The sequence below is a fragment of the Lithobates pipiens genome, unplaced genomic scaffold (genome assembly GCF_037356315.1).
Source record: "Lithobates pipiens isolate NorthernLeopardFrog02 unplaced genomic scaffold, aLitPip1_a1.2 Scaffold_22, whole genome shotgun sequence".
Lineage (NCBI taxonomy): Eukaryota > Metazoa > Chordata > Amphibia > Anura > Ranidae > Lithobates > Lithobates pipiens.
The window spans coordinates 295,251,827-295,275,130 of record NW_027507784.1 but is presented as its reverse complement, the minus strand read 5'-3'; the positions used below and the strand labels follow the sequence as shown (position 1 = coordinate 295,275,130).

The window sequence follows — 23,304 nt, the reverse complement described above, 5'->3', positions numbered from 1 at the left end:
CTGCCAACGCAATAAACCATGGCTGAAGTTGAATTTCTTTGGTGTGCAGCTCATTGCTCCTTTCCCATGTAGGGGTTCTAAGGAGCCACCCTTGCATGCATACTCCCGGTAGACACCTACATCTGTCCATAGAAGGAGATAAAGGAGGTTATTTACTAAAGGAAAATCCAATTTACACTGCAAGTGCACTTGGAAGTAAAGTCGCTGTAGATCCGAGGGGAACATGCAAGGAAAATAAAAAACAGAATTTTAGCTTACACATGATTGGAAGATAAAATCAGCAGAGCTTCCACTCATTTCAGATCTACCCCTTAGATTTAGAGCGACTGCACTTCCAAGTACACTTTCAGTGCAAAGTGGATTTGCCTTTCGTAAATAACCCCCAAAGTGTTGCGAAGCAGGTCGTTCGCTAAACGTTTGTACCAAACTAATTCTGTGCAGGACAATGTTTAATAGCAAGTTTTTAATGTATTATTATTAATTAGAAACAAATATAGCATTTTAAGTGGTAGTAAACTGCTGTTTTTTTTTAAATTTTAAACCTGCAAGGCAATGTCATATTGTGCTAGTATTCACCGCATACAAGCACATTATGTGAAACCTACCTTAGAAGGAAACCCTCCAGCGGCACGCTGTCACTGCTGTGTGAGTGGCTGGAGCCGCGAGGACGTAACTCCTGCCTTTCATTGCACAGGACTCTGAAGGAATAGCATGGGTGGGCGTTCCTTCAGACCGTCACCGGCTGCATCTACAGTAAATATCTCCTAAACAGTGCACATTTTACCTAATTACCTTAATATAGGCTTATCTATAGGTAAAATTCATGCATGGCAGTTTACTCCCATTTTAACGACTTGCTGACCGCCCGCCATCATTATACTGCGCTAGTTTGGCTCATTCCTACAAATCGCCATAGGTATACGTTGGCTCCTTTAAGAGCCATAGCAGGCACGAACATGCCACCAGAGATGCGCGCGCACCAGCTGCACAGCGGGGGACCCAATGCACATGGCTGGCAGCCGTGATGTCTGCTGACCACCTGCGATCGTGGGAAAGAGAGCCAGAATGGGGATATGTCAATGTAAACAGACAGATCCCCATTCTGACAGGGAATGAGAGAGAGATCTGCTGTTCCTGGTGATTAGGAACAGCATTCTCTCTCCTCCTCCAGTCAGTCGCATCCCCCCCACAGGTAGAAACACCTCCCAGGGAACACATTTAACTCCTTGATCGCACCCTAGTGTTAACGACTTCCCTTCCAGTGACATTTACATAGTAATCAGTGCATTTTTAGCACTGATCGCTGTATAAATGTCAGTGGTCACAAAAAAAGTGTCAAAAGTGTCTGATCTGTCCACCGCAATGTCGCCACCCCACAAAAAAAAAATCACAGATCACCGCCATTACTAGTAAAAAAAATTAAAAATAAAAATGCCATAAATCTATCCCCTATTTTGTGGACCCTATAACTTTTGGGCAAACCAATCAATATACGCGTATTGCGTTTTTTTTTTTTTACCTATGTACATATTGGCCTAAACTGATGAAGAAATTTGTTTTTTTTTATTTATTTTTTCGATATTTATTATAGTAAAATGTGAAAAATATAGTTTTTTTCCAAAATTGTCGCTGCTTTTTTGTTTATAGCGGAAGAAATAAAAACTGCAGAGGTGATCAAATACCACCATAAGAAATCTCTATTTGTGGCAAAAAAGGATCTGAATAATGTTACACGACAAGAGTCACACGACCGCGCAATTGTCAGTTAAAGCGATGCAGTGCTGTATTGCAATAAATGGCCTGGTCATTAAGGGGGAAAATCTGTAAGTGGTTAATACTGCTTTAACCCCCCCCCCCCCCCCCCCCCCCCAATACATAGCTTATTTTTATTATATTATGTTAGATTTTAATATATTATATTGTCAAATAAAACTAAGAAAAGAAAATGTAGAAATGTAAGTTGCTGCCCTTTGTGACCCATCAGATTCGTACTTTGGAAAATTAAACTAAAATATATAGGTGTCTTAGATATTATTTTTGCTGTAACTACATTTGATTGGAACTGGGAGAGTAACCCAAACCCTACCAAACTTGTGCTATGAGCTTCCATTATGGTTACAGACCTGCAGATGGCGCTATTGTACAGTACACTGCTCTAATGCATGCAATCAGCCTTCAAGGCTGCAGTGCTGTACCAAATTGTCTAAGGTGGGAGTAATTCCATAAATGTGCCACTAGGTGGGGACAGAGGATTTATCATGTCCCCATTGCCTGTCCTTATAGGAGGGATGTAGGTAATTTTGTGCTGACTTGTGCTTTAGGCAAACACAGTCAGGCAGTCAGTGTTCTGAGATGGAGCTAGCAGGTAGGCAGTACTAGTACCTGCAGAAGCCAAGAATGCAGTCAGCCCAGTGATGTAGAACATTGGCATGCCGATGGAAAATTACCAACTCATCCAGGTAGAATAAAAAAAAAAAAAAACAGATCCTTGCTGTGGATTGCTCTTCTTCCAGTGTGCCAGCATCATCTTTAGTCTGTTACTACTACAATCAGCCTTCTACATTGCTACTACACAGGTGAGCTGTCCATTCTAATCTGATTACCGCAGATTAATAAAATGATCCGAACAAAAAAAATTCTAGATTAAAAAAAAAAAATCTGATTTTGTTATTATATTGTTTTTTTTATTATTAAACAAAATTACTCTTATACTATTTACTGTTCAAAATGCAATTATTTTGTACAAACTATAGAAGTTTGGATTTGGAAAACGAATGCAGCCACCACATCTAATGATTGGTAAACTGCAATATATAAAATTTGGGGGTTTTGGTTTAAATAAAAACGCTCTTTTGCGTATACGCCATACTGTTCAAAATGCAATTACCTTTGTATAAACGGTACATGTTTGGATTTAGGGTGATACCATCTATTGGCTAAATAAAAAAAAAGTGTGTCACCCCAAAGCTAAACTTCTTGGATTGCAGTACATCTTTCTACTTAGCCAAAAAGTGGAAATTTGGATTTAGAGTTATGTTATCTACTGACTAACACACGGTACGACAATCTGCTGCTGTTAATACAAACTGGTGAGATTGAAGAAACAACGCCTTAGTAGAAATGGCATCATTTTCATTTCAATTTTTAAGATAACTGGTCCTCCAGTGGCTTGGAAGTCGCATGTGGCTCTCATGCTGATGTTGCTTGGATTGTCTTATTACAGGCTTCTCACAAGCGGGAAGCCGGAGGCTACCTATTGTATAGAATTAAAATCTTTAACTTTTTTTTTTTTTTTTTTTTTACTATATTGCATATTTAAAACAGTATGAAACCCAAAACGAAAAATATATTGCAGATTACTAATCATTAGATGTGGTGGCTGCATTCATTTTATTTTTTTAGGTTTTCCCCTCTGTTTTCACCTGTTGATCTGGCCAGTAACACGCCATGGGGGTTATTTACAAAAGGCAAATCCCCTTTGCACTGTAAGTGCACTTGAAAGTACATTTGGAAGTGCAGTCGCTCTAAATCTAAGGGGTAGATCTGAAATGAGTGGAAGCTCTGCTGATTTTATCATCCAATCATGTGCAAGCTAAGATGCTGTTTTTTATTTTCCTTGCATGTCTCCCTCGGATCTACAGCGACTTTACTTCCAAGTGTACTTGCAGTGCAAAGCAGATTTTCCTTTAAAAAATAACCCCCCATGCTTATTATAAGGGGACAGTCAGAGGTTACCTAATATATAAGATTAAAGCAAAATAAACCCAAAGGCAAACATTTATTATATTGCAGTGTACTAATTCTATCTTGTTCAAAAGATTTATTTGTTTTAGAAACAATAAATAACAACAAATACAGAATATTTAACAAAAAATATTAAAATATAATATTGAAGTACAGATGTTGCATAAAAAAGAAATAAATAAATAAAAATAAACACACAAAAACAAGAGTATGCTACTCTATAATTTACAACCTAAGGAAATGAATTCAATTTATAATAAACTGCAGTTATCAAAGTGATGCAACGTACAAATTCTAAGCTGTGGTACTTTAATTTACTTTTTTTTTTTTAGACTTTATTTCTTTTTACTTTCTTTTATTTTCACCAGGGGATCTGGCTAGTAAGTCTGTTGTTTTTCAAGCTCTCTTGAAGAGGCAGCAGTTAGAGGATTCAGACAAACCATTTGCCACTGACAGAGGTGCTTGCAATGATCAGGTTTTATTTATGTAAAAGCGTTATCCCAAAAGGAAAAGATAAATCTGTTGCTGTAACTGCTTTAAAGTGTTAGCTCCAATTTGTTAGTTTATTTAAATTGGCTAGTACATCTAAAACTCCCCTTCACCAGATTAACAGTACTGCTGTCCAAAGGTGCCCCCTGTGCTCCTTCATCCAGAATGGAGGCACTCTAATACAGGAGGTGTGTTACTGGCCAGATCACCAGGTGAAGATAGAGGGAGAAAAGCCTAAAAAGCCTAAAAAAAAAAGAAAAATAATGCAGCTACCACATCTAATAAAAGGTAAGCTGAAATAGATTACATTTTTGGTTTTGGGTTTAATGCTGCTTTAAATAAAACTTGCTCTTGTGAGTATTAGGGCCGGTTCACACAGCGAGGCGATGCGAGGCGACACGGCTCGCCTCGCCTCGCTCCCGCAAGTCGCCCCCGTTCTGTACAATGGAACCGTTCTGAGAGGAGCAAATCGAGTCGCTCCGACTCAGAAAAAAGGTTCCTGTACTACTTCGGGGCGACTTCGGGGGCGACTTGCATTGACTTCTATACAGAAGTCCTCTGCAAGTCGCCGCTGAGGTCCCCGCAGGTCGCGGCGAGGCAAGTCGGAGACGCCTCGCCGCGCCTCGCTGTGTGAACCGGCCCTTAGTATAATCTATACTCTTTAAAATGCAATTATCTTTGTAAACTGTACATGTTTGGATTCGGGATGATACAATCTATTGACTAATAAAGGGTGTGTCACCCCAAAGTCAAACTTCTTGGACGGCACATCGGTCTTTATAAGTTAGTCAATAGATGGTGTCTCTCGAAATCCAAATTTCCACTTTTGTCAGTGGCTAACCTGGTACAACACTAGGCTATTGTTCATACAAAGTGGCTTTCTGTAGAAATTAATTAAACAACACCTTTGTAGAAATGACATCATTTAAATTTAGATTTCTCAGATAACTGGTCCTCTGCCAGCAGCTTGGAAGTCCCATGTGACTTTCATGTTGATGTTGCTTGGATCAGTGCGCTAAGTACCTGCCTGTCCAAACTCTTGTCTTATTACAGGCTTCTCACAAGTGGAAAACCAGAGGTTGCCAATATATATAGAATTAAAGTCTTTAGCTTTTTTTTTTTGTTTTTTTTTTACTATGTTGCATACTTAGGGCTGGTTCACACCACAAAAACGCCCTCCAGATCTGTTCCAGGTGCGTTTCTGCATGCACATTTTAAACATGTTTTTGGTGCATTTTCGGATGCATTCCAGATGCTTTTTTCTTCTTTTTCCTGTTTTTTTTATGTGTTCCAGTGCGTGTTTATGAAGTGTTTTACCACGGTTCCAGTATAGTCCAGTACAGGAAAAATGCAGCATGTTCTACTTTTTTTTTCTGGAACTGGAAGCCCCGGAACTGACTGCACTGGTGTCAACTATGCCATGGGAAACCATATAACCTACTTTCCATGCGTTTTTGATGCAGAAAAAAAACCGTACTTCACTGTATGTGGTGTGAACTGGCCCTTAACCCTTTTGCGTTCTTTGCACACAAGTTTAAAAAAAAATATTTTATTTGGCCGGAAGATTATATAAAACCCCCAAACATTATATATTTTCTGAAGGCAGACACCCTAGAGAATAAAATAGTGGTAGTTCCAATTTTTTCTGTTACATGTTATTACTATAAAGGTTTAGGGAACGCCAAACTTCAGTAAAAAACACACTAAAGTGAATTTTAGGGCAAACGCTTATGTTTGTTCGTATACGTGAGGGTGGGGGGACTTCAATTTTTTTTTGGGGGGGGGGGGGGTATTTTATGTGCTTGGGTGTATCTTTCATTTTTAGTAAAAAAAGTATATATATTTTACCCCACTAAAAATGAAAAGTCAGCAGCTACAAATACTGCTGACCTTTAATAAATTAACACTTACATGTCCAGGGTGCCTGCGATGTCGGCACCTCAGTCATTGGTGGTAAGCGAACCCAGCAGGGCAGCCTTTTCGGCTTCACGCTCGGTTCCCTGCGAGAAGCACGCTGCGCATTCCAATTGGTACAGCGGCAGAGAAAGGAGGAGAGGGCCAGACTTCCGACGTACCGTGGTGAGGTCCGACAGAAGTGGGGAAGGGGTCCTATCAAAAACAGGTGTCCCCACTCCCCCAAAAGGTGCCAAATGTGGCACCTGGGGGGAGGAGAAAAATAAGCGGTAGTTCTTCTTTTGGGTGGAACTCCGCTTTAACTTTTTTTTTCATCGCATAGGGGGCAAATGTGATGATTTTTAGGTGACAGGTTCTCTTTACGGAGATATGCAGGGTTTAAAAGACTCTGCATGTCCCCCCCCCCATGTTCCACTAAATGTTTTGCAATGCAAATCGCATTGCAAAACATCCTTTCCCTGTAAAGTGAGCCGGGGACACGGAGAGCTTGACCCGGAAGTGACGTCAGAGATGTCGCTTTCCGGGTCACAGAAAGAAGGGGAGGAAAGCGGACCTGTATCCACTCTTCTCCTTCTCCTCCACCTGCCGGTGTTCTGCCGTATAGTGTCCTGCCATCAAATAGTGTCCGGCTGCATGCGCAGTATGGAGCAGATGAAGCTTCGGAAAATCTCCGAAGCTGAACGGCGCCTGCGCCGTGAGTGGAGGTGGTAGCCCCACCATCCAAGCGGACATAGGGTTGTGAATATTAGAGGGCCCCTTGCGGGCGAGCTTCGCTCGCCACGCTTCGGGCTCGGCCTCGCTGCGCTCGGCTCTTTTTTATTCCTACTCTATGTCCACTTGGATGGTGGGGCTAGAACCTGGACTCACGGCGCAGGCGCCGTTCATCCTCTGCAATTTTCGGAATCTGTGTTGCTGTGTACTGCGCATGCGCAGTATGCAGCGGACACTATCGGATGGAGGACCTTATATGATGGGACACCAGCACCCGCCATGGAGATCCCGGGCCCACCATTGGTCAAGCGGAGCCCAGAAAGCATGGTGGGGTGAGGCGGGGGGTCGGGGCGCTGGTACCGGGGGTGTGTGCAACCAATCGGGCGGCAGCGGAGCCGCCTGTATGTTCTCATCTGACAGGCAGGAGTCTGTCTGTCAGTTTCACACAATCCTGGTGGCTGATTCTCCCCGCTATCAGGTCCATACATCGTATGGACCTGGCAGCAAAAGGGTTAAAGCGGTAGGGCCAGTTCACACCATAAAAACGCAGTCCGGGGGCGTTCTGGATGCATTTCTGCATGCAGGTTTTTGATGCTTTCCAATGCATTTTTCCCCCCTCTTTTTTTTCGTCACATTAAATGATATGTGCATTTCGGTGCTTTTTTGGTGCAATTATGTGCATTTCAGTGCGGTTTACCGCATTTTAGTTCAGTTCAGTGCAGAAAAAATGCAGCATGTTCTACTTTTTTTCCTGGAACCGGAATGCACTGGAACTGGCTGCACTGGTGTGAACTATGCCATTGCAAACCATAAAACCCTACTATCCATGCAGTGGCGGTTTGTCCATAAGGGTGCACGGGCACTGCCCCCTCTCTCCAGCCACCCCCTCTAGCACCAGTAGATAGATTCATGCATTGCATGAATTTATCTATGGCCGCCGCTGCCACCCCCCATTCAGGCGCCCAGTCACTTTTCGGGTGCAGGGCGCCTGAATTACAGCAGTGGGGGGTGTTTTTGAAGCACCTGATTAGAGCCATAGGCTCTAATAGTCGTCAAAAAAGGTGACCAGTGAGCAGGTCACTTAGCTGTGTTAGAAAAGCGAATGAATATTCACTTTCCTAACACTAAACAGCCTCTCCACCAATCAGGTGATTGGATCTGTTACCAGTCACCTGATTGGCTGAAACGACAGGTGCTGTGATTGGATGCCTATTAGGCATCCGATCATAGCAGAGAATGGGAAGAGAGGACAGAACAAGATATCGACGAGCTGTCCTACGAGACAAGGGTAAGTGGAGTCAGTGGGCGAGGGGCATACTGCGTTTGATGGCACAGTGGCTGCGTTTGATGGCACAGTGGCTGCAACTGATGGGCACAGTGGCTGCAACTGATGGGCACAGTGGCTGTGTTTGATGGTACAGTGGCGGTAATTGATGGGCACAGTGGCTGAATTTGATAGCACAGTGGTGGCAATTGATGGGCACAGTGGCTGCGCTTGATGGCACACTGGCTGCGTTTGATGGCACAGTGGCTGCGTTTGATGGGCACAGTGGCGGCAATCAATGGGCACATTGGCTGTGTTTGATGGTACAGTGGCACCAATTGATGGCACAGTGGCTGAGTTTGATGGCACAGTGGCGGCAATTGATGGGCACAGTGGCTGCATTTGATGGTACAGTGGTGGCAATTGATGGGCACAGTGGCTGCGTTTGATGGCACAGTGGCGGCAATTGATGGGCACAGTGGCTGCATTTGATGGTACAATGGTGGCATTTGATGGGCACAGTTGCTGTGTTTGATGGTACAGTGGTGGCATTTGATGGGCACAGTAGCTGCGTTTAATGGTACAGTGGTGGCAATTGATGGGCACAGTGGCTGCGTTTGATGGTACAGTGGTGGAAATTGATGGGCACAGTGGCTGCGTTTGATGGTACAGTGGTGGAAATTGATGGGCACAGTGGCTGCGTTTGATGGTACAGTGGTGGCAATTGATGGGCACAGTGGCTGCGTTTGATGGTAGAGTGGTGGCAATTGATGGGCACAGTGGCTGCGTTTGATGGCACTGTGGCTGCAATTGATGGTACAGTGAGGCTGCAATTGTTGGGGTTTTTTTCAGTTTGTTTGCGCCCCCCCAAAAATTTTGAGCACCAGCTGCCACTGTATCCACGTGTTTCTGATGCGGAAAAAAATGCACTGGACTGCATGTGGTGTGAACTGGCCCTTAAACTCAAAACTAAAAATGTATTCAAAATATATTGAACAATTTCACTTTTAAAGAGGGCAGTTTCACATGAGTCACCATATAAGGTTGTCACCCTTCATTAGATGTGGTGGCTGCACATTCACTTTTTTTTTTTTGCCTTTTCCCCTCTGTTTTCACCTGGCCAGTAACACACCTGCTGTATTAGAGTGCCTCCACTCTGGATGAAGGAGCACAGGGGGCACCTTTGGACAGCAGCATTGGCAGTGTGGAGGGAGGGAGTGTTAGCTGTACTTTTCATTTGAATAGACCTACAAATTGAAGCCAAACTCCAGCTAGCATTTTTTTTAAGCAGTTGCAGGGGTCTCAAACTGACGGCCCTCCAGCTGTTGTGAAACTACAAGTCCCATCATGCCTCTGCCTGTGGGAGTCATGCTTGTAACTACCAGCCTTGCAATGCATCGTGGGACTTGTAGTTTCACAACAGCTGGAGGGCCGTCAGTTTGAGACCCCTGAGAGCAACAGTTGTTTTCCTTTTGGGATAAAGATTTTACATAAATAATTAAACGCTGATCATTATAAGCACCCTGTCAGTGGTAAATGGTTTGTCCCAATCCTCTGCTAAATCTGCAAGACAGCATGTTCTGTTAGAAAACAAGCCTACTGGTCTATCAAAAAAAGACGTAAAAAAGCCTAAAAAAAACCAAAAACCAAAACAATGCAACCACCACATCTAAGCCCTTGTACACACGGTCGGAGAATCCATCGGAATGTGTCCTATCGGACCGTTTTGTCGGATAATCCGACTGTGTGTGGTCTGCATCGGACTGTTTCCGTCGGAATATCCGTCGGACCAAATTTTCCAACTTGCTGGAAATATTTTCCGACAAACTGGTCCGATTGGACATACTCCGATCATGTGTAGAGAATTGCGATCGGACAAAGTGCCACGCATGCTCAGATCAAATTCCTACACCAAAGCTATTGGCTACTAGCCTGAACGTAGTCCCGACGTAACGAAATAACGTCATCACGTTCTGAACGATTGGATTTTCCAACAACTTCGTCCGACCGTGTGTATGCAACAGTTTCGGACAAGATCCATCGGACAAAATCCGTCGGATTTGGTTGTCGGAATCTCCGACCGTGTGTACAAGGGCTCAGAATTGATAAGCTGCCATATAATAAATCATTGCTTTTGGGAGTATAAAGAAACTCAAAGTCACATTGTTCTGTGCAGCCATAGAATCGGGGGATAAGGTGGGCGCTGCCACCATCGCTGATTACTCTGGGAACGCTGCTTAGCTGTAATAAGTAATAGTGATCTCTATATGTGTTCTACAACACTGATGCAATTGACAGAATTAATATGTGCATAGGTTATGGATCCTCATCTCAGTATCCAGGATTACTCACAATCTACAGATCACTATTCAATTCATTCTGATGTGTCATCATTTTTTTTTTTTCATGCATGATGCAAATGTTCTGCACAGACTTGTCATCTATAAATATCCAATAGGATAATTTTTAGGTTCTGCCTAATCTTCCCTTTGGCAGTCTCGCCTTCTTGGAATCTAATGCTCAATCCAAGTTCAAATAGCTCAGTTCCAATTTATAGATCTAAAGCAACATCGAAATACCAACACTAAACAAAACATAATTGTCTGTAAGACCTGATTTACCTGTCAGTTTATCTAGTCCAGTTTGAGACAGTCCTTACTGCTTCAGACCAGACTCAACGGGTGGTTTGGAAAGTACATTCAGTTCAGACTTAGTTGATCTTTATGAGTTGTGTGCAACACAGATCTCATCTAGATTATACCTACTGCTCTCTGCGACAGGTGAGATCAAGCTTTTATTCAATAATTACTTATTGTGACCCCCCCCTCCCTTTATTTTAATTTATTACGGGGTGACTTTATACAGGTAGGTTGTTGCAGGTTCTTATTTTTAGTGGTAGTTACTTATTATTATTTATTATTATTATTATTATTATTATTATCATATATGCAATTATATATGGATGCTCATTGACATTGATATCTTTTTATATTATTTTTATATGCTGTACATGCACACATTTATCTATAGATATACACTTATGTATAGGTACTCATATATATAAATATAAAGGCATCTGGTCAATAAGTGTATCTATCTATCTATCTATCTATCTATCTATCTATCTATCTATCTATCTATCTATCTATCTCTATCTATATATATATATATATATATATATATATATATATATATATATATATATATATATATATATATTTATATACTTATTAACCAGTTATTTTGTCTTTTGTATGTATATTTCATTGTAATTTTAAATTAATATATATATTTTTTAAATGAATATTTTTTTTATTTTTTTTTATTTCGGCCTATTCAAATAGAGAATAAAATTTGTCTAGGCTGGGCACTTTCACTATTTGTTTGTTATTTGTAGAATATATATATATATATATATATATATATATATATATATATATATATATATATATATTTTTATTTTTTTTTTTTCATTTACATATGTGTGTGTATATATATATATATATATATATGTGTGTGTGTGTGTGTGTGTGTATATATATATATATATATATATATATATATATATATATATATATATATAATATATTCTTTTCATATATATATATATATATATATCTATATATCTATATATCTATATATATATATATATATTTATATATATATATTTGTTCTTATATATATATATATATATATACACACACACATACGTATATATATATATATATATAATATATATATATATATATATATATATATATATATATATATATATATATATATACTCATTACCCAGATATCTTTACAACCTTCCTTTATAGTAGTATTATTTATAGATAATTTTTTTAGATAATATAGCTACGTATGTATATATATGCATGTTTACAGACATAGACAAGTATACTTTTCATAGAATTGGACACAACAGAGTTGGCTCAAATGTTCAGTTCTTCCCCTGTTCCTGGAAATTTTAGCTTGTTTGTTATGTTATGTTATTACATCATATTATCCAGCAGGAGCTCTATATACAATGCACAATGTGGTGACATTTCCCAGATATATCTAGCATTAGTACACACACTTCATACAGATTATTGGCTACTGATGAAGTCACTCTACAGTCTGAAACAAGACTGCAGTAGAGTCTTTTTAGTTAGTCAATAGATGGTGTCTCTCTAAATCCAAATTTCCACTTTTTTCAATGGCTAACCCTGGTACACTTGGCTACTGTTCATACACAGTGGCGTTCTGTAGAAATATATGTAACAACGCCGTTGTGGAAATGGCACCATTTAAATTTAGGTTTCTCAATTTGGAAGTCCTATGTGTGGCTCTCATGTTATTTGTAGATGACAGTTTATATATATATATATATATATATATATATATATATATATATATATATATATATATATATATATATATAAAATACTCATTAACCAGATATCTTTACAACCTTTTTAGCAGTATTATTTATATATATATTTTTATAGATAATATATGTACATATGTATATATGTATGTTTGCAGACATGAACAAGTATCCTTTTCTTAGAACTGGACACGCTTTCTGTCACTTTTGGTTTATGTAGATATCAAAAGCAGATTTTTTCATTTTAAGGGGATTACTGAACCTAAAATCCAAATAATCTTCACATAAAAAACTATCATCGCTATACATCACTATTCATAGATAGACATGTTCTGTGGATATCCTATAAAAAAAATTAACTATTTGGCTTTGTAGTTTTTGAATCTAAAGGCAGTCAAATTTTAAATGTTACTGAAGTAGTTGTAGAAGAATACATTTATATGGAGGCTTTTGGTCCCTTCCCAAAAAAAAAACGAAAAACCACTAATAAATGATTATACAAAAATGAAAGACATATATTAATACATTTTCACGGAGATTACCCTAGTCTCTGTTCTCAGATGTCTCTATCAGAGATCCTAAACCCAATGTGTTCATATGCCTGTTTTGGGACACAGGGAGGTATACTTAAAAATTTGTAAATTTAATATTCATTAAACATTTACTGGGGGTTAATAAATCACTGTAAATTAAAGTGCATGCCCCGGAAAGATTCACCTGCAGTGAATGTTTGGTGGAAATCAGATTACCTGCTTTCAACCCCATACACACTATCAGATTTTCTGCTGATTTTTGTCTTCAGATTTACCAAAACCATGTAGTGCAAGGGCCTGCCTGATTGCATACACATTAAAACGCCTAAGGTTTGACCTCATATTATATGGTTTTGGTAAATCCGAAGGAAAAAATCAGCAGAAAATCTGATAGTGTGTATGGGGCTTAAGACCCCTTTCATTCTCTGGAAGGTTTCCAGGTGTTTTAGCACTGGAAACAGCCTCTGCTAAGTAAAACAATGACAATGGTTAGCATGTTCTAGGTGGCAAAGATAAATTAGAGTTCTAATTATTTATTTTCTATGTCTACTAGATTCATCATGTCCAATGGGCCGAAGAAAAAAATTACCCAGAAGCTCAAAAAGACCCTTCCGGTCACAGGGCCACAAGCTCCTACATTGTATGAGCTGATGCAATGGTACTGCTTGACCACCAACACCCATGGCTGCAGGAGGATAGTGGTATCTAAGGGTCGCTTAAGAAAATGGATATGGATTGTCCTGACTTTAATAGCAGTGGCCCTTATATTCTGGCAATGTGCTCTGCTGCTCATGTCCTATTATAGTGTGAGTGTCTCCATTACTGTCAACTTCCAAAAACTGACCTTCCCGGCCATCACCATCTGCAACATGAACCCATACAAGTAAGAAATTTTGGGCTTACGTTAAGCGGGTTGCTGACTACCAGTCTCTGTGAACAATTTTGTTTGTAGAACAAGGCATGCAAGGAGCCGACATTACAACAAATGATCTTCTTAAGTCTATTATATTCCTTGTTTATAGAGGCTTAAAGGATGAGTTTAACGGATGCTTAATCCCTTAGTACCAAGAGAGTGAATGCTAGTTGGATCTTAACTTATTTAAACATGTTGTTTTTAATATGCTTCAGAAAAGGGATTAGTCAATAAGGTGTTAATCACAGGCTACTATGGAATTAAAAGTCTCATTTATGACTTCATTCACACAGCATGCAGAAGCATGTTTGAAGGAAGTAGCAAAATGTATTTTTAATGTCAGTTTGTATGTGTTTTTTTGTATTCTTGTTAAGTATATATCACTTTATGTGTGTTTATACATCAACATCAGATAAGATAGTATTAAACTTAGTATTAAGTTTGTCCAATAATATACCTACTTGTATTCAGGTACAGCAAACCAGGTGTGTACTAGGGTGTAGCTAGGGTCCCGAAAAAAATCCAGGGTAACCTTGGACATCTGTATGGAACATGACAGGACTTGTATCATAAAATAAAAGTGGAAAAGCACAGATTTTTGGCTTCATCATGTTATCTTTTCTGACAGTGTCCTCAGAAGCAGGGCACTCAGGACACCCAAAAGTATCTTGCAACTCCACTGCTTCCCACCACCTTTACATCCGGGCCTAAGTCAGATTTTTTTCTGAAAGGAACTAACTGAATTTTAACAGTCATAACTGTAGTTTTGTAAACACGATGACATGGCTAAAACAACAAAAATGTTTTATCATTAGTTAAAAAAATAATGATTCAACGTTAAGTGCACAATGTTCCAAAGCATATTGTGCATAGAATATATCATTTAATTTTTCATTTTTAGTAATAGGGCAATGTTCTTGTAAACTGAAAAGGAATACGAATTACGAAATAGCGGTATACATTGAAAGTCAGTAGTTTAAAAAAATTCCAAATTTTTTAACTAACTTACCTAACATAATACTATGAGGGGAAAATACAATTACTAAAAAAGGGTCAGGAGAATGGATGAATAAAATACAAATAAAATCTCACAACCAAAGTTGTGTATTTTCAATATTTGGGTTACTGCAATTACTGAAAACGAGAACCAAAAGCACCAGAAGTGCACAGGGTGCCAGGATCTAGTTACACCCGTCATTAACACATAATGTATAAACACACACTATTCAGAATATATCTTTATGAGGTACCAACACAAACAATTAGCTTCCTAGCCATAATTGTGGAATAGTAATGTGACAAACACTATATACATTTCAGACATCAAAGCATTAAAACTAGCAGCTGTCAACTTTATACAGCCAACAATCTGAGACTCATTTCTTCTATTACAAACAGAAAATATATTTTATATAATCACTAAAAATGCAGTAATGTAACATATACAGAGATGATCTAAAATTCTAAGCTCTAAAAAATATCTCAAATTTGAAGCAACCCTGTGAAAATAGTAAATTACTTTAAAACTTACCTCTGGTGTTCATGAAATCCCAAAAGACTGCTCGGATTTTTTTTTTCTAGATTATTCAAGCTACTGTGCACAGGCATAGCTATGGATCATGGGGCCCTTAAATTTGGAAGGGACTTTCTAAGTGGCAGCCATCAGTATTATTTGAAGAATACGGTCACTGTAGTGACCGAGTTTCATAGTTTCATAGTTAGTAAGGTTGAATAAAGACACCAGTCCATCCAGTTCAACCTGAGTGAGTGTCTACAATTGTCCCTATACCTGTATATTGCACACTCACTTCGGTCCCTACCCTCAAGTTGTAATAGCAATAACAATAACCATAATGTTTTAGATTGTGGCAGGGTTTTTAGTGCTCCTACACAAAATTACTCTCTAAACCTAAAACAAGCTTCATTAAATTGTGTTTTTATTGCAGAACTACAAACTTCAGTTGTCTTGTCAGTTTTTAGCTGAGGTGACACTCCAGGATTTTTTTTTACAGCTTTAGAAAGACTATGTTATGTCTTACACAGTTAATATCAGGATCTAGCATACTTTCTGAGGGTAATAAATCTACATATAAATCCTATATGCAGCTTGCTGCAAAGAGAAAGTGAGGGAGAGCTTTTTTTAGACTATAGACCATAGCTTTTTTAGACTTAAGGCTTCACAGAGGGTCAGTATCACCATCAACTACAGTTGAAATGTAATGTTTTTCCATGTGTGACTATTAGGACCTCCGCATTCCCCGACGGGCCAGCTTAAGTATTGTTGTGTTTGCTATGTTGTATGCATGGCTGCTAATTTTTTATGCGGACACCTGTCTGCGTTGTACTGCGCACAGGCTATTTAAGGACATCCAATAGGTGTCTGCCCAGAAGAAACTGAAACGCGTCAGTTTGACGCCATAACGGTTCCTGTAGCGAGGACTCAGACCTGCCCACCATGTAACAAACCCTCTTTGGCTATTCCCCGAACACTCAAAAGAGCTGCCATAACCCTCATACCGTACTGCAGGCTTCTACTTCCCTGAAGGACTTCCATGAGTACTGGCTAGAGAAACTGGATTATTAGACGGGAGCTGCACCCTGAGCTACCGGCGAACACAGTGTTGGCTTCATACCAGTGCATCGGTGGAGGTGGTCAGTGGGAGAGCAGCGAGATATAATGTGTTACACCTCCCGGCTGGGAGGAAGGTAGATACACATACACTCCCCTGCCCCCTAGATAATTTCCTACCCGCCAGCATAGGTGGTATTTAGCCTGAACAAACTGTGCTGTACCTACTAGCTCAGTGAAGAAAGTAATATCTGCCTGCATTACCAATATTGTATTTCAAGAGCCTGCTCTTTCCTGGTGCCTTTAACCCATGATCTGCTTATGAAATTTCAAAACTTGCTCTAGTAGCCGTTTGCCCTTACTACCATACAGTACTGTGGCCATACAGATTCATGGCTGGGACTCTGATTCCTTGTTTGACTTTTATTTCAGCATATTGTTTCTGATAAAATTATCATCTATATGAATTATCAGTCATTTTCATTAATTGTATAATGTCATTCAAAGGGGGTATATGTATGTGTGTGGTGGCCATCTGAGTCTGTAGACAAGGTTTTCTAATTTTAATGAAATTGGTGGAGGTATTTTCTATCTTTTGATTAGTGTTAAGTGAATATGTGCAATAAAAATTATTTATATTTTTTTTAAACTTGCTTGTTCCTCTTTGAAGAATTGCTTTTGGAAACTTTTTCTTTAATTTTTCCCCACTTTTTTTCTGTATGCTCCATCAATTCAGAGGAACACACCCCAGACTTCATTTGGAGAACTTTTTCTGCGGTGGGAGCATTAAGGGAGCCAGTATTAGGAGTTGCCAGTTATAGCCTCCTTCTATTGGCTCGATCAGTAACTAATAGAGGTAGGCCGCGTACACACGCGGGGACTGTTCGCCCAACTTTGTCCGTCAAACAGTTTCAGCAAACAGTCCGCTCAAAATTAGCATGGACGGACATGGCCACACACGACGAACGAACAGTTTGCTGAAACCGTGCGCGATGACGTGAACGGCACGTACGACGGGACTAGAAAACGACGTCCTATACACTGCAATGCAAACCTCGGCGTGTAAATCCTTTCTGAGCATGCGCGGAACTTAGTTTGACGAACAAGCCTACACACGAGGGGACTGTTCGCTGAAACAAAGTTTCAGCGGACAGTTTTTCGGAATTTCCGAAAAACCTTGTTCAGCGGACTGTTCGCTGAAACTGTCCGCTGAAAGCCCACACACGAGCGGACTGTCCGCCGAAACACTGTTCAGCGGACAAAGTTGGGCGAACAGTCCCCGCGTGTGTACGCGGCCGTAGAGCCATAAAGTAATTTTTATTGTTTTTTTCTTTTTGTGTTACAGCATCGCAAACCCTAATGATAGAGTGTTGGATCCACTGATGAATACAGATTTTCTGTTATTTTGCATCAACAGCCTCCCTAATTGCCTTACCCCCACTCACCCTCAAGCCAATAGCAGCTTTGTCAATTGCTATGACTATAGTTATACCATTGCTACCTTGTGTGCCCAGTAGTTAACTTATTTAGAGCTCCTCTTTAAGTTATAGATTAGTGACTGTAACTAGTGTGGCACTAGTGATGAAAATTACAAATTAACATTCCATTATTTGATGAGCAGATAAGCCTTTTTTTTAAGCTAGAGTTATGTAGACACATTAGGCTCAGGCAATTTTTTTGATTAGTTGTGTGCAGGACAGAAATATTTCTGACCCATCTTCAAGTTGAAGACTACGATGTGAATGCCAATTTATCTCTCAGCCAGTGGGCCTCTTAAAAGGATTGTGGTCTGCTAGCATAGTAGAGGGGAAAGGTTAATAAGGGTGTTGAAACAGCCTGAGCACACAAAATTGGTGGAGCTCCAGGGTTGTACCACTTTGACAGTAGGGGAAGATTTTTGGCAGCACAGGTGAGGGAAATAGGCATCAGGGTTGTAAGACTATGGCAGGAGGAGAAGAACGTGCAAGTACAAGTGAAAGGAATGGGCACCACAGTTGTGGTTTCATGGGTGTTGTAAAGTGACATGATAGGTGGGGATGTTGGTGAGCGGTGAGCACCATATGTTTGATCTGTGTGAAGGCTTTAAGGGCACTCTCCTGCTCCTATGATGTCTGTAAAGCAGTTCTTCACTGCATCTGAGCACCACAAACAAAAAACGCTATTTAATTCATTTTTATTATTCAAAGCAAACTCCCCCACCCATCCATGTCTCAATGCTTTATTTTTCTGAGAAATCACTTTGAAAATCACCCCCTAGCATTTCTGACCATGGTCATCTTAAAGCGGGATTCCACCCTAAAGTGGAACCTCCGCTGATCGGATCCCTCCCCCCACCGGTGTCACAATTGACACCTTTCAGGGGGGAGGGGGGTGGAGATACCTGTCAAAGACAGGTATTTTCACCCACTTCCGGGCATAGACTCCCGTGGGAGTCTACGCCATTTCCTGCCCTGCCGCGCTGTCTGCTGGGACACACACGGGTCCCAGTGACAGCGCGGAGATTTCCTATTGCGCGGCGCGGCTCGCGCATGCGCAGTAGGGAACCGGGAAGTGAAGCCGATTCGCTTCACTTCCTGATTCCCTCACCTAGAATGGTGACTGCAGCAGCCGAGAGCCGAGCGATCGATTGGCCTCGGCTGCTGGCATCGCTGGAACCCGGGACAGGTGAGTGTCCATTTATTAAAAGTCAGCAGCTGTAGTATTTATAGCTGCTGGCTTTTAATATTTTTTTTTTTGGTGGAATCCCTCTTTAAGTAAGGGCAAATGATTCATGTAGAATTTACTTCCTGCCCTTAGCTCAAGTATTCCTACAGAAAAGTGTGTTTAGCTGAGAAAACCCTTCGCCTCTCCTCCCCTCCTGAAGACTCCTGGGATGCATGACATCATTTGCCTAGGCAAGAAACCAGGAAGTAACTGAAAAAATGTAAAAAAAAAAAGTTTAAAACAAGTACATTTTATATATTTTCCTATCTATTTACTAATGCTAGCAGCATAATTTAAGTCACCCACTTAACCAGTGAGGTGTTTCTACATCTCTGCTCTTTGCTGGTAGGTGAAATTCTGCTGCATTTCTGCAAGCAAGGGAGTACCACGTAGCAGGAGACAAGCAGTACTGTTGTTGGCTATTATGATATGCCATATAATGATCTGCTTTCTATAAAATACTTAAAAAATGCATTCTGAAACAATAGGGGGATTGCAATGCATTGTGATGCAGGAAAATGGGGGCAGCTATATTTTTTTCAGTAAGCAGCGCTGTAGTAAAAGCAGGCACCACTGAAAACTCTTTCCTTTCTATTGCTCCTGCATTTTGCTGCAGCACAGAAGAGCAGCAAATGTCACTGCAATGGTGCCCTTGAGAATCAGCCCCAAAGGAACAAGATGACTAGGAAATACAACTCCCACCATTAATTATTTAATTGTTCTGCAATAAAAAATGCCACTTTAACGGTACTTGATATTTATGTGGATAGTATTGTAATTTTACATACAGTTGTGAACAAGGTATTATGGTAATGGTAAATTGACTTTTTGACTGAACTCGAAAGAGTTTGAAGTGCTTATTTTTAAGTGCAGTATCCCATATTAACCAATCAACATCCACTCTCTTATAGTCTGATCAGTGAACTGTGGATTACTGCACTTAAGAGTTACCACTTAGGAATAATAACTTTGTTGATTCAGGCCATTTCTATCCTTTGCTGTAGACTAATGCCGGGATGTGTTGAACAGACATCTTCTCATAGTTAACTTTTTTTTTTAAATTTATATACAGCTTAGTATCAAGAGTATATTACAAAATATGTTGAAGTGCTAAATGTAGAGTGCCCAGCAATGACTTAATTGCCTCTGAGAGGCTATACAAATGTGGCCTTATACATTCAGACAGGATGGAAAGTTTCCTGCAAAGGGCCAATAAACCTCAATTACAAACAAGTTCTTCTGAAGGAATAACTAATAACATTTGTGTTTCCAGAGCTTTTTTTTATTTTTAGTTTTTTATGGAAATGGAAAATAATTAATATAAAATTGTAATTATGTATAGAGTCCTAATCTTACACAGCTTGCTTCTCCTTTGTTAACACCTTTGCGTAAAACTAGACAGGCTTTATCAGATCTCCTTTATTCTAAAATAGAAGAAAATTCCAAACAATAGGTAGCACTTTGCTTAAAGGACAACTAAATTCTCCTGTAAGACAAATTTAAAATCCAACTACTGTGATGCACGAGCCTTGCAGAATGGAAAAAATTGCTTTCTTGAGTTTTGCTGACTGAGCCTAATTCTCCCTCATTTGTGTCCCACACGTTCCCCAACCAGACACTGCAGCTCACAGTGGGGGGCTTCAGCAACAGAGGAAGTGCTCCAGAAGCAAAATGCGGGACTAGGTGTGGTCAAGTTCTGATTGCCAAGCTACAGGCTTGTGAACCAGCAGTGAAAATGATGTAAACCACGCCACTTGTAACATTTTTTTATAGTGTAAACAGGCACAGTTTACATAAGAGTGACAACTCAAGAGATATGCATACCATAGGCTCAATAAGTTCTGAACTGTGAACTGACTTGTAGAGACATCACTGACATTCATACAAGTTCTGTGCTTATCCATACACATAAACCATAAGCATAGGCTGTCTAATTACTTTGCTTGTTGTTGTCGAATCATGACATCAATGTTTAATGACAAATGGGGAAGCTATCCAATGCTATCCACAAACACTGATGTCAGGAGGTGACCTCAGAAATCCTAGCCATTTACTGCTTTCTGCCACTATCCAGCTGGAGGATGAGTTGTATGCAGTACAGAGTTTCTCGGGCTGTACCTGGAACAAAGATAGCACCCTGTCGCATGTGGCTATCCCTATACCTACTTGTACAATGAAAAAAATAAATGGTTAGGCAAGACAGATATGTCGTTATTTTTGAAAACAGAATTCTAAAAAAAGGAATCAGGGAGGATGTGAACATAGAGTTTTATATAACTTAGGTAATGCCTCATACCAAATTAATACTGCACTGAATGATTTAAAACATTTAGATAAATAACTTTATGGTCTCATGTGAAACAAGGACACTTGTTTGCTGGGTATGCTACACAGGCAAAAAATTCCCTAGTAAATACATGGCGTCATAACAGTTTTTATTCAGTAAAGTGGTCCTCAAACTTTCTAAACAAAGAGCTAGGCCCCTGTCCTTCAGACTTCAAAGGGACCAGACTGTGACCTATGGGAGCAAAAAATGCCCCAGTGGTGGTCATGGGCCTAAAAAAATTACCTAGCACCTGTGGCTAGTAGAAGGAGGAATTGTGCCCCATAGTTGGTGTCAACGGGAGCAATTGTGCCCCATTATTTGTGTCAGAGGTTGCTCTAAAGGTCAGATAAAGGCAGGCAAGGGGTCATATGTAGCTCATGGCTGTAGTTTGGGGACAGCTGAACTATAAAGTGAATTTCACTGCAAAGCCATTTGGCAAACCAAAAGCCTGGTTTGTCTATTGATTACCACAGTCTGTGGAATTGGCAATAATAACTTTGTATGATAAAATGAAGCATACTAAGACATGTTGATCCCTTCAACATAAAATCTGTTAGATGCTACTGAAAATTAGGCCCACTGTGGAACCTAAGGGGATAATCCTCCACATTGTGTAAAAAGGCTGTTGGATCCTGTCTTCTCTGATTCCCCCCTTTCCATTGTCCCCTAATAATTTCCTGAGAGAACAGAGCCTCGGGGGCACTATGCACATGCTCAGAGTGGTGTGGCCTGCAGTCTCATAGGACAGTCAGAAAACTCCTCCTATAAGCTTTAACCAGTGCTTGGCTGGACACTGATAGAAGTCACAAGACTGCTACATACTGCTGATGAGAAAATGCATTTACTAACATAATTGCATTTCCATGTTCTGTGTACTGTGGAAGACCGGATATAGTGAATGCAGGGTCCTGGGATTAGTAACATATTAAGTTTCATGGCTGACCATTTTTCTTAGGGTTCTCTGATATCTGTCACTTTACAGTTCTTGCAGCTTTATAGGTGGTAAGATGATTAAAGAATATCTGCAGGGACTTTGTGGGTGACAGCAAATTAGACAAACTATGCTCATACAATGGTGCTTTTAGGAAGACACTCCAATATTACTTTAGTCCCATCTGAAGTGGAATACTTAACATTTTCATGCACTGGCACCTGGGACCAATGTTTTTTGTTGTTGGTTAACACTAACACCAATATTATGGTCTGGGGCAGCATGAGTGCTGCTGACACTGGGGAGCTACAGTTCATTGAGGGAACCATAAATGCCAACATGTACTGTGGCATACTGAAGCAGAGCATGATCCCCTCCCTTCAGAGACTGGGCCGCAGGGCAGTTTTCCAACATGATAACGACCCCAAACACACCTCCAATATGACCACTGCCTTGCTAAAGAAGCTGAGGGTAAAGGTGATGGACTGGCCAAGCATGTCTCCAGACCTAAACCCTATTGAGCATCTGTGGAGCATCCTCAAACGGAAGTTGGAGGAGTGCAAGGTTTCTAACAACCACCAGCTCTGTGATTTCGTCATGGAGTAGTGGAAGAGGACTCCAGTGCCAACCTGTGAAGCTCTGGTGAACTCAATGCCCAAGAGGGTTAAGTCAGTGCTGGAAAACAATGGGAGCCACACAAACTATTGACACATTGGACCCATTATGGATATTTTCACTTATGGGTGTACTCATTTTTGTTGCCAGCAGTTTAGATATTAATGGCTGTGTGTTGTGCTATTTTGAGGGGACAGCAAATTGACACTGTTATACAAGC

At 40.2% G+C, this 23,304-nt stretch overlaps 1 protein-coding gene across 2 annotated transcripts in view; it reads left to right on the top strand.

The window, feature by feature from the left end:
* The first annotated feature begins 2,330 nt into the window (after nt 1-2,330).
* The window catches only part of SCNN1G (sodium channel epithelial 1 subunit gamma), a 58,296-nt gene continuing 37,322 nt past the window's right edge, over nt 2,331-23,304 (top strand). The window contains exons 1-2 of one of the 2 annotated variants that reach the window (XM_077449171.1): nt 2,331-2,576; nt 13,581-13,910. In XM_077449171.1, the coding sequence (XP_077305297.1) occupies nt 13,588-13,910 (323 nt within the window). In that variant the 5' untranslated portion in view covers nt 2,331-2,576; nt 13,581-13,587. Of the gene's footprint in view, nt 2,577-10,765; nt 10,903-13,580; nt 13,911-23,304 lie in introns of those variants that run through there. The other variant, XM_077449172.1, reaches the window with a different exon arrangement.